The sequence below is a fragment of the Microtus pennsylvanicus genome, chromosome 15 (genome assembly GCF_037038515.1).
Source record: "Microtus pennsylvanicus isolate mMicPen1 chromosome 15, mMicPen1.hap1, whole genome shotgun sequence".
NCBI classification, from domain to species: Eukaryota; Metazoa; Chordata; class Mammalia; order Rodentia; family Cricetidae; genus Microtus; species Microtus pennsylvanicus.
In genome coordinates, this window is record NC_134593.1 from 68405253 (window position 1) to 68418179 (window position 12927).

General features: G+C 38.4%; 1 protein-coding gene across 2 annotated transcripts in view; it reads right to left on the reverse strand.

Moving 5' to 3' along the window:
* Positions 1-12927, reverse strand: part of Uggt2 (UDP-glucose glycoprotein glucosyltransferase 2) — a 111939-nt gene that overhangs the window by 79936 nt on the left and 19076 nt on the right. For both annotated transcript variants that reach the window (XM_075949167.1, XM_075949168.1), the window contains exons 8-10: positions 10387-10487; positions 7022-7121; positions 3969-4029 (exon numbers count right to left, since the gene is read on the reverse strand). In XM_075949167.1, coding sequence (XP_075805282.1) covers positions 3969-4029; positions 7022-7121; positions 10387-10487 — 262 coding nt within the window. The remainder of the gene's footprint in view (positions 1-3968; positions 4030-7021; positions 7122-10386; positions 10488-12927) is intronic.

A 12927-nucleotide genomic window follows, 5' to 3' on the forward strand; every position in this document is an offset into this window, starting at 1 on the left:
GTATTGGTTCTCGAATGTATAGTATTGGTTCTTGAATAGGAACAATAGTCAATTATTTGGCTGAAGTACCTTCAGTTAGTTATTGGCTTTATGAAATTTCTTAAGAATGCCTCAGGAAGTGCTTTGGGAGTGAATTCTGCTTTTTCGTGTGTGCATGCGTGTGTGTGTGGTGCTGCAGAGATCAAAGGCAAGACCTTGCACAGACATATGCAAGGTAGGTGTCCCAACCCTGAGCTGACTCCTTAGTAACTCTCTGAATTCTTCATGTCCTCTGTTCCTTGTCCCCTGCATGTACATATCTACCTGAAGACCGCCTTTTCACCTTGAATATTCCACATGTACAACTGATTTTTCATGTTGAATGTTCTTTTTGAGAAGTCTGTTGTCATTTGTAGCTCTGTCCCTCCCTGACCCCAACTATAAAGTACAGAGTCTGCTGCACAAGTTCTAGTTGGTCTGATTAATAAAAACCCGGCACCAAAATGCAAATCAAAACAACTCTGAGATTTCATCTTACACCTCTAGGAATGGCCAAGATCAAAAACAGTGGTGACAATTAATGCTGGAGAGGATATGGGGTAAAGGGAACACTTCTGCACTGCTGGTGGGAGTGTAAGCTTGTACAGGCCCTTTAGATATCACTAAAAGACCTGCCACACAACTGTCTCTCACATTCAGGGGGCCTAGTTTGGTCCTAGGTGGGTTCCCCAGCTGTCAGTCCAGAGCCAGCAAGCTCCCACTAGCTCGGGTCAGCTGTCTCTGTGGGTTTCCCCCACATTGCTCATATAACCCGTCCTTCCTTTCTTTGACTGGATTCTAGGAGTTTGGTCCAGTGCTTAGCTGTGGATCTCTGCATCTTCAGATGAAGGTTCTATAAGGTAGTCATCAATCTGATTACAGAGGAAGGCCAGTTCAGGCACCCTCTCCATTATTGCTTGGAGTCATCCTTGTGGATTCCTGGATATTTCCTAGCACCAGGTTTCTCCATATGACCCCCTCTTCCTGTTTCTCCACCAGCTCAGTCATCCTATTCCCTCATGTTCTCCTCCCCTCCCCTTCATTCCCCCTCCCTTCCTCCCATGCTCCACATTCAGGAATTCTTATTTGCCTTTCCTGGGGCATTCATGCATATCTCTCTTAGGATCCTCCTTGCTACCTAGCTTCTCAGGGGTTGTGGACTATAGCCTGGTTACAATTTTCTTTATTTCTAATATCCACTTATGAGTGAGCACATGTCATATTTGTCTTTCTGTCTCTCAGCTACCTCACTCAGGATGGTTTTCTCTAGTTTCATCTATCTGCCTGCAAATTTCAAGATTTTCTTTTACCATTTATTTCAATATTTCATTGTGTAAATATACCACATTTTCATTATTCATTCTTCAATTGAGGGGGCATCTAGGTTATTTACAGGTTCTGGCTATTATAAATAATGCTACTATGAACATGGTTGAGCAAATATCCTTGTGGTATGAAAATACATCCTTTGGGTATATTCCCAAGAGTGGTAATGTTGAGTCTTGAGGTAGATTGATTCCCAATTTTCCGAGATACCACCATACTGATTTCCAAAGTGGTTGTACAAGTTTGCACTCCCACCAGCAATGGAGGAATGTTATCCTTACTCCACATCCTCCTTAGCATAAGCTGTCATCAGTGTTTTTGATCTTAGCCATTCTGACAGGTATTTCAGAGTCATTTTGATTTGCATTTCCCTGATTGACTAAAGATATTGAACAATTCTTTTTTTTAAAATTTATTTATTTAGGCCGGGCGGTGGTGGCGCACGCCTTTAATCCCAGCACTCGGGAGGCAGAGGCAGGCGGATCTCTGTGAGTTCGAGGCCAGCCTGGTCTACAAGAGCTAGTTCCAGGACAGGAACCAAAAGCTACAGAGAAACCCTGTCTCGAAAAATCAAAAGAAAAAATTTATTTATTTATTAAGGATTTCTGCCTCCTCCCCGCCACCGCCTCCTATTTCCCTCCCCCTCCCCCGATCAAGTTCCCTTCCCTCATCTGCTCGAAGAGCAATCAGGGTTCCCTGACCTGTGGGAAGCCCAAGGACCGCCCACCTCTATCCAGGTCTAGTAAGGTGAGCATCCAAACTGCCTAGGCTCCCCCAAAGCCAGTACGTGCAGTAGGATCAAAAACCCACTGCCATTGTTCTTGAGTTCTCAGTAGTCCTAATTGTCAGTATATTTCAACCATTTGAGATTCTTCTGTTGAGAATTCTGTTTAGATCTGTACTTCATTTTTTAAAATTTGGATTACTTGGAATTTTGATGTCTAGTTTCTTTAGTACATATTTTAGAGATCAGCCCTCTATCAGATGTGGGGTTGGTGAAGATCTTTTCTTATTCTGAAGGCAGCCATTTTGTCTTATTTACCATGCCCTTTACCTTACAAAAGCTTTTCAGTTTCAGGAGGTCCCATTTATTTTCGCTCTCAGTGTCTGTGATACTGGTGTTATATTTAGGAAGAGATCTCTTGTGCCAATGCATTCAAGGCTACTTCCCACTTTCTCTTCAATGAGGTTCAGTGTGGCTGGATTATGTTGAGGTCTTTGATCTACTTGGACTTAAAGTTTGTACATGGCAATAGATATGGATATATTTTCATTCTTCTACATGTTGATATCCAGTTATGCCAGTACCATTTGTTGAAGATGCTTTTTATTTCCATTGTAAAATTTTGACTTCCTTGTCAAAAATTAGGTGTCTTCAATTCAGTTCTCATCCCTCAAACTGACACAGGACTACTAGTATGGCTGAGAGACTTGGCATCTCCCTAGCCCAGGTATCTGCTACCCTCCATTATCAGAAGAATAAATATTAGCTTTTTTAGCTTCTCTTACAGCTAGAAACGGCCATGTGACAGGATCCTGGTCCATGAGATACATGTCAAATCGGTTCAAGTACTCAGGGACGCTTCAGTGAGGATGAATGTGGCTATAAACATTTGTCTGGGATCTGTCTCTAAATACAGTCTCAAGTTGTGGCTGCCATCTTATTACCCAGAAAGCCAGTTGGTGTTTTATAAACACTTCCTGTCATTGCGGAGTGCCAGAGCCAAGTCATCAGTGATAGAGACTTTAAGACACCTTTTCATGTGAGAAAAATAAATTAATACTGTTTAGGGCTCTATGAGCTGGTATTATACTACCTAAAAGCAAAACTATTACATGTCATGGAGCTATGCTATGACCAGCAACAGAACTATCAACATACAACTGTAAGTACTAACACAATTGGCATAATTTGATGTTTAAATGTCAACAGATCATTTGAAACAATCTTATCAAACTATTGATCAACTATGTCTTATTTGTTATTGGAACTAATAATGTTATAGTAGTCTAACACTATTTATGACTTCTAAGCCTTAGAATTGGTATAAAAACTCAATTAGCTGCACTCCACTCTGAGGAGAAAGTCTGGAGTCGGAAGGACACTAGGAACTCTACAAAGATCAGCTCGATCGCTGTATGTACTACATAAAGTACAAAGTCTAAAAATGAAAGGGCTGGACTATGTTTTATATTTATTGACTTTTAAAAAGTTTTCAGATAACATATTTTGATCATATTCTTTCCCTCCCTAATTCCTCCTAGATTCCCTCCAGCTTCCCACCTACTCAACTCCATGTGCTTCCACTCAATCAAAACAAAACAAAACAGGACAAAACAAAAATGCCCCAAATCCAAACAAATGAACAACAACATCTCAAGTACAAACAATAACAGACTAGACCACCACCACCAGCAGCAAAGCCTAAGTAACCTGGAGTCTGTTTGTGTGCTAAGGACTTCTGAGCATGTGCTCATATGCCCAGTGTTACTCCACTAATTTTTCTCAACTATTTCAACATTAAAAAGCTCTAATACTGTTCTTTATTAAAATGAAAGATCTAACTTGTGAAAAAGTGAATTAATATGGTAAATAAAAGCATTTTAAGAAATTCAGAGCAAACCTTTTGATTTTCCTGTATTTCTTTTCTCATTAGTTCATTTACAGCAATCCTTGTCAGAGACCTGAGAAAATAAATACATTACTTAATACAATGAATAGAATTAATTCTTCCTGAAGTGTTTAGGAACAATCATTAACTCATTGTAATACAACACTTTAGAAAACACTCAGTTTCCAAGTGCTCCAAGAGGACACTCCCCTGGCCTAACAGACAATGTCACCATGTTTATTTGACCTTGCATTTCCTTCAGAATTTCACAGACTTCCACAATATGCACCAAGTATTATCATAACTTATCTACCACTGCCTTCGTTTCCAGAGCAGCAAATTACATAAGCATTTTGATTAGTCTGGGATTAACCAATATAGGAAACACAATCACCCATTGGTATAAATGGAGAATTGATTCCTGGAATTCCAATAAAAACAAAAAATCATGGGGGGTGGATGATCACAATCATTATTAAAAATGGTTTGTGTCTCTGTGAGTTCAAGGCCAGCCTGGTCTAGAGAGCAAGTTCCAGGCCAGGCTCCAAAGCTACATAGAAAAACCTTGTCTGAAAAAAAAACAACCAACCAAACAAACAAACAAAAATCCAAAAAAATCCCAACAAAAATAAAAACAAAAAATGTTTAATTGCATATAACCTACATATATTATATTGCATATTATAAACTATATAGACTATTTAGCATACCTAATAATTCTCTTATATAAATAGTTCATATACTATATTATTTAGAAAAATTATAGAGATGTTATCTTTCAAGTTTAATAAAGAGACTGATTCTTTCAGTGTTTTCAAAATGTATTCATCCATTTTCAGATATGGTACCTAGAGATCAGGAGGGATGATTACATCAACCATACCAGCCACTCTAGAAGATGTTATCATTCTCTTTCAACTTCGAGACAGAATTAAAAATAGATTTTTTATAGATGTTTTCAAGCTGGAAAATACCTAAAAGTGTTATTATTATATCTGTTCATATATGCATAAAAGAAAATGCTCTAAAGTGAAGCCTGTTAGGGGCTATGGTAGCTCATACTTACTGTGCAGCATTTGATAGTTAACTGTCTTATCAAAATTGAAATTATTCTTCCTTATATGTGAGGTAATTTCAAAAGTTACTATTAATTAAAAGTCATGTGGCTAAGTATATATTTTCACACACACAATTTCATGCTTTAGATATGAACAGTGTTAACTTCTCACACTCCTCCATTTAAAGTGGCTGTGTCAGAAGTGTAGATATTATTAAAGCACATTATGCTAATATTTCACAATGAAACTCCCCATTTTTTACAATTAGTATAGTAATCAAAGTCACTTAAACAGGCATCATGGTGAAGCCTTGTAATTCTCCCTACCAAAGATGATGAGGCAGTAGAATAGAGGATTTGAGATCAGCTTGGGCCACACAGCAAGAACCTATCCCAAAAAAATTAAAAAAAGAAAATTACAAACTTTTCTATTTTCAGAGGCCATGGCACATATTTGGGATCTCGTGTCCAACAGATACCGTTTGTCTATCTTTCAAATGTAAACCTTCACTAAAGAATCTTTCATTTAAACTATAAATAAATGGACAAAACGGTATTTGAGAAAAAAGACTTAGCACTTGATCCTGAAAAAGATAAGCCAGAGAACAAGCTGTGCCCAGTCCTCAGGGCAGTACTATTTCATATACACATGTGGCTTGTGTGTTTCTTCTTTCTTAATATACGTTTATATTTATTTAATAGTAAACTATTTACTTAATTTCATTTGTTACCTATAATATTATACTTGGTCATTCCTAATCAAAATACAGACTCATCCCCTAGGGATAACCCCTGCTAGGACCCTGGACAGTGGAGGAGAGGATGCCTGAACTGGCCTTGTTCCGTAGTCAGACTGGTGACTATCCTGAATATCACCATAGAACCTTCGCCCAGTGACAGATGCAGATAGAGACAGAGACACATAGGAGCACTGGACTGAATTCCCAAGGTCCAGTTGAAGAGCAGGAGGAGGAAGAATATGAACAAGGAAGTCAGCACTGCAAGGGGTGCGTCTACCCTCTAGGACAGTGTGCCTGAGCTAATGGGAGCTCACCAAAGCCAGCTGGACTGGGACTGAACGAGCATGGGATCATACGGGACCCTCTGAATGTGGCTGACAATTCTGGCAGACCAAGAAGCCAATGATAATGGCACTGGGATTTGTCTTTACTGCATGTACTGGCTTTTTGGGATCCTAGTCTATTTGGATGCATAATTTCCTAAGCCTGGATGTAGTGGAAAGGGCCTTGGACTTCCCACAGGGCAGGGTACCCTGCCCTCTTTTAGGACTGGAGGAGGAAGAGGGAGGAGGAGGGAGGGAGCTGGAGGGAAGTGGGAGGAGGGGAAAAAGTGGAAACTTTGATTGGTATTATTTAAAGTAATAAAAAATTAAAAAAACCCAAAATACAAAATATATACTCATCAAAGTTTTGTTATTTTGTAAATCACCACAAAATCTGAAATTGTATCCTGTTTCACTATGAATATGCAAATAAATTATATATTGAAATGAAAAGTATGTTTAATTGTAGCCAATATTTCCTGCAAACACTTAAATTACATAGCTTACTAGAAAAAGGTATTATATAAATTTTCTATACATTTGAAAGATTAGTAATTTTGAAATCCAAAACACAAGAAAATAATTTGGCAATATTGAGGGTACAGATCACTTGTTTAGAATAATACTTTTTTATCATGAAAGAATAAAAAAATATTTTCTTACTATTTGTTGATCAAAAATATTTTCTTAATCATGATTTTATTTAAACAATTTTAAAAAATAATTTTTATTTAGCCTCCAATTTAATTGTTCTCTTAGCAGTACATTATACATGCATATATGAACCAATATTTTGCTCTAATAAAAACTAAAGAAAAACAATGAAGAACCCGAAGTTTTGAAAAGCTAGAATTAATATCTTCATGTTAGGAAATCAGTTGTTTTCATGCATTCACTTAGTGGAAAGAGACCTGCTTATAATCACACCAACAGAGCTTAACATACCTGGCTTTTATGGGGAAGTTCTGCGCAATATCTTTCATCAATTTTATGGCATCATAAACAGGAGTGGACATTATTTGAGAAGCTGCTTGAAAACTAAGATCTAGAAGAAAAAGACTCAGAATCACTGGTGATCTGCTGAAACGTCACAGCCTTGGACCTTCCCACTCTGCGGCTCCCCCGCCATTCTTCCGGGCACACGGGTGCTGACTGTATTCTATTTAGCAGCTTAAAAACTTTTAGATGAGAAGCTTCTCCTCAAGTTAAATCAGAGTATGATTTAGACTTTTATAAATGAGTCATTTAATACTTATCTGTTTTTCACAAATTAATATCAAAAAGACACATGCAGACACAAATAATTGGCTTCTGTCATAAAACATAAGGCCATATTTTTCTATACTTAGGATGAATGAAATACATGACAAAAGCTTTGATGAGAAGAGAAACAGGGCAAGTTAATGACTACTGGGGTAGGTAACACAGTTCTCAGTGTAGAGCCACTGCTAACTTGGCCATGAGCCAGTAAAGAACATCACCATGCTCATGCAAACAACCCTAGTTAAACTAGTCGGATGGACACAGAGAGAGAGAGAGAGAGACAGAGAGAGAGAGAGACAGAGAGAGAGACAGAGACAGAGAGAGACAGAGACAGAGAGAGAGACAGAGAGAGAGACAGAGACAGAGAGACAGAGACAGAGAGAGAGACACAGAGAGAGAGACAGAGAGAGAGACAGAGAAAGAGAGACAGAGACAGAGAGACAGAGAGAGACAGAGAGAGACAGAGACAGAGAGAGACAGAGACAGAGAGAAACAGAGAGAGAGACAGAGACAGAGAGACAGAGACAGAGAGAGCCAGAGACAGAGAGAGCCAGAGACAGAGAGACAGAGAGAGACAGAGAGACAGAGAGAGACAGAGAGAGAGAGACAGAGAGAGAGAGAGAGAGAGAGAGAGAGAGAGAGAGAGAGAGAGAAGGAGGGAAGGGCTTCAGTAGACTCGATAGAGAGAGAAAGTGACTAGAACTCATTCTATCCAGGTATGAAATGGTTAAAGAATAAATGTGTTCTAAAAGAGTAACAGAGACTAGGGATGTAGCTCAGGAGCAGAGTGCTGGCCTGTCACATGAATGTCCCTGGACTCAGGCTCAACATCTACTCTCCAAAATAACAAAGAAAAAAAAAAGAAAATCAAAGGGGATAAAGGGTGCCCCAAAGAGACAATTATTAAGATAACTATTAAAGAGGATTTAACTCAATACATTAACTTTCTCTTTAGATATTGTTTATATCTAAACAATCATATCTCTTTAGATATGTTTATGCTGAAGTAAAGCTAAAATTTATAATTAGCATTATTTTTCCTGAAGTAATAGCTGTGTTGCAAGGAAAACCTATGCAGCTGGCCATAGGCACTTTCAAGCATGTTAGAAATAATAAGCTTAACCCCATTTTCAAGAGTGAGGGATATTTTAAAGTCAAATTCTTTCATTACTTAATTACACTGCTTTGAAACATCTCACTAGAAGAAGAATCTTTGATTTCTCAAACAGTGGTTAAAGAAGCTACTTTGGAATAACAAAACTGTTTTTGTTTCCATGTCATCTATGTGCAAATATCAATCAGGTGGAGGCAAAGCCTAGACAAATATGCCATCAGGGTAGTCTCCCAGGGGAGGGCAGAGTCTAAGGAACTAGAGTTTATGCCAGCTATATCACGTACTAGCTGAATTAATGTTCACTACAATTTCCTTAGCATCCTCAATTGTTTCTAGCTCCAGTGCTCCAGTGAAACTATCAGTGTTCATTAACGTCTCTGTTCTAATGATGAAACACAATGGGCAATGTTACAAGCCTCCCTCTGAGGAAACATGAGGGGAGGGAGTGGAGGATGGACAAGGAGGGAGGAAACAATGACACTGTGCTATAGCAACAGTACAGAAGAAAAAAGATTATTTTCAGTGTGATTGTGGCATAAATATGTACTTAAGATATCACCTCCTGCTGAATGATGTTCTATAAAGTAATTGAAAGAACACCACTTATTAGGTAGTTAAGTATAGAAGTTATAGAACCTTAAATAGTCTTGCGAATTCTACCATAGTTTTAAAATGTGATCTTCAAAGGTCTATTAAATAAACTTAAACTTGATTGTGTATGATGCAGTATAAGAATTAGTGTGGACTAAAAATCCTTCACTTAGCATATCAAACTAGTAATTTTTTTTATATAACATGTGAGAGGACCTAGCTTCAGAAGCTCAATGTTAAAGTGAAATAGGAAAGCTTATATGAAAGATTCTGCCAAATATTTCAGGCAAAAGTAAAATATTTTTGCATTATATATGCTATTTTGTCAAGAAAATTGATGTGGAATTCCCCCTGTATGGTGTGAATATGTTTTGTTACCTTTGGTTAATAAAGAAGCTGCTTTAGCCTATGGCAGGGCACAACACAGCTAGGTGGGGAAAACTAAATTGAATTCAGGGAGAATGTAGGCAGACTCAGGGAGATGCCATGTAACTGTGGAAGGAGAAAGACACTGGAACCTTACCCGTAGGCCACAGCTTTGTGCTGGTACACAGATCAAGAGAAATGAGCTAATTTAATATCTAAGAGCTAGCTAGGAATATGCCTAAGCTATTGGCCAAACTGTAACTAATAAAGTTTCTATGTGATTATTCGGGTCTGGGCTGCTGGGAAACTAACGCAGAGTCTCAACCTAGAGGAAATTCTAAGGAGTAGCCTTTTAATTGTTGAAAAGGAAACTCCTCACCTATCGCTAGGGATTGGGAAAATAAACTGTGTGAGTGTGTCTTTGTGTGTGTTCTTGTGTATGTGTGTGTATGTAAATCTCTGTGTGTGCATGCATGCCTGCATGTATGTGCGTGTATGTATTATCTCTGTGTGTGTGCATGTGTTCCTGCATGCACGTGTGTGGAGAAGTGCTGATTTCTTATCATTCTAGCTCCAGAGCCATTCATACACTTGGCGAGGCTCTCTGGGGTATGTGTGTATATAAAATTGTTAGTGAATACAGAGTACGGTTTCTGGAATGATGGAAATATTCTGAACCTGGCTGTGGTAACTGCAGCAGAACTCTGAAAAAGCATTAAAATCCACTCAACAATACAGCTTAGCGGGGGTGAATCTTATAATGTGTCAGTTATATGTCTCAATAAAGCTATCATATTAAGATGGTGTTTGAAAGACACGATGGGATAGAGGTCTGCTAAGAAAGGGCAATGTTTTTTTTTTTTTTTTTTCAAGACAGGGTTTCTCTGTGGCTTTCGAGCCTGTCCTGGAACTAGCTCTGTAGATCAGGCTGGTCTCGAACTCACAGAGATCGTTAGAAGCATGCCCAGCACTGTACCTTGTAACTCCCAGACCTTCAAAGGCATCATTGCTTTGCTGCTCTCAATCAGGTACTTCTGGAATACTGTCAGATTATCTTTAAGATCGGAATATATTTCTCTGCATAAGAATATTAAGTAATGTTAATTGTCATCACTTACCACAAATAGTGATATAAGCAATATACTTTTGAAATTCTTTTCTTTAATTAGAAAGAAGTTAATCATTCAGAATTCAGATAATAATAGATTGTGATATAGCGATAAACACAAACTTAATGAATAAGATAAACATGTCTCCCTTTAATATATATAAAACAAAAAGTATGGAGGCATGGATTCTCAATTACAATAATACCTGTAAGGATGTAAGGAAGACAATTGAATTACCAACTTCTACATTTTATTTCAATGACTTAAAAATTATAGCGTTGTTTCTATATTTGAAAACAGAAACAATTTTACAACTAAAGACAAATAATATTCCCACAGCAAATGCACAAGACTCTTCTTACGCAGCCTTGGAGTTTGTTCTAGTTCTTTAAAGTTTCACCTCTGACCTGCACAGAAAGCTCAAGTAAGGAACTCTGTAAACACATAAGCATCTTTTAGCGGGTTATCAGAGAAGAAGATAACCAAATGGCATTTTACTATACACATTGTATAAATATTATCTTTTCTGCATTGCTCATGGAATCAAGTTTTAGGTTCACAGTTATTTCCTATGTACTAGTCAGTGTCTAATAGAGAAACACCAAGAATCACTGAATATATAGAAACACAGAGAAAAGGCAAGTTTTTGCCTGATTATAGGAAAAGCCTCTATTTCACATATTTATTTTAAGGAAAGACAAAGCCACCTAGTTAATATATCTGCATCAGTATTATTTCATATGCTCCAGATTGTCACAGCATATGAGATTGAAAGGATGAAGTGTTTGCTCAAATCAGGGGAATGCGCTGCCTCTTGAATTCTGGGGGATTCTTTCCATGTTTTATTTTTTGGGGGTGTGTGTCTTTTTTAATGTTTCTGTTTTATCTCCCTAGTTGATATTGTGCTTAGATATTAAATAGCCTCAAATAGAAATGTTTATGTATTGGAAAAAGTTTAATAAAAATGAACTCAACATTATCTAATACTAAAATGGAGAAATACTCGTTAAAATAACTTTATATTAATTTAGCAATATCTCTTGTGAGAAGAGCTGTATCAAATATGTATCCATTATGCCATTAAAAAGAAGAATGCAGTCCATGTCCAACCAATGGGATGCAGTGAGGAGCCCAAGAGCAGATGCCTTACACAGCCTGGATCTCAACAAGTAGGTTGGCTGGCAAGTTAGCACCCAGGCTGCTCTGTAACTGCCTCCCCAGTGCGTGGAGTAGAAACGCAGCACACAGGGGAATCAATAATTGGTTCGCAGAAAAACAGGAGAGTGGAGCATGGGGAAAGTAAAGGGCAGTTTGCGAGCTCAATGTAAGAGCACTCTGCTTTCTCAGCCTTCCTCCTCCCACACCCTCCCTCCGGAATCAAGAGTGGAACAAGGGCGTGGCCAACCCCAAGGTTAAGCGGTGGTGGGTGGACACGTAGGCACTCTAGCACTATGCTCTAACATGTCTGCTCTTTGGGAAGTGAGGACACAGGAGGACTGTGCTCTCATGGCTGGACTGGCATGGCACAAGCAGACTGCAGGGGTTGCTGCTTATTCTTCCTGACACCGACACACAATCCTCTGCTCCTCTGACAGACACGCAGACTGTCCCCATCTTAAACTTAAGTTTCTAGCTCCCAGTACTCAATTTTGCTTTTCACGACCTGTCCATTCTCAGATACTCTATTATAGTAGCACGAACGCACTAAGTCCATGTGGCCCCTATAACTGTGATTTCATCGGGCAAAAGGATGTGCGCAGATGCAGTGAGCTCTAGACCAATGGCAGTATCCTTCCTGAGAAGTGGGAGAGTCACAGAAGGAAGAGGGCCGTGTAAACCTCTCTCTTCTTTTCCATCACCCAGTGTATGACTCCAGTTAGCAATCATACTAGTATAGAGTGTGTTTCTATTAGACATAGTAGTATTTCTGTGTATGTACAGGTACACATACGTGTGGATGCATGTGCAGGACCGTGTGTGGAGTTATGCTGTTTCTTCTTAAAGCATCTCACTGGCCTGGATCTCAGAGTAGGCTGACACCGTGGCAGCTTCCCACTGTGTGGGTTACATGTGCAGGGTATCATACTAGCTATGTTTACTTGGCTTCTGCGAACCAAATTCAGGTCCTCATTCTTGCACAGCAAGCTTTTCACAGATTGGATTGCCTATGAAGCTCTTAGTCAGAATCATAATTTATACTGTGTTTTGTTTTTACTAATTCAAACAATGTATGTATTTTATCATATAATTCTTCAGGGTAAAGGATTTTGTTTTGAAATAAGAAATGAGTTATTGTGCAAGAACTGTGTGACTATTTCCCCTTTATAAAACAATTTAGAATTATAAAAGATATTTAAAGGCATACAATTTATTCCCACATAAAGTTAAATTAAAAATTAAAATAACTA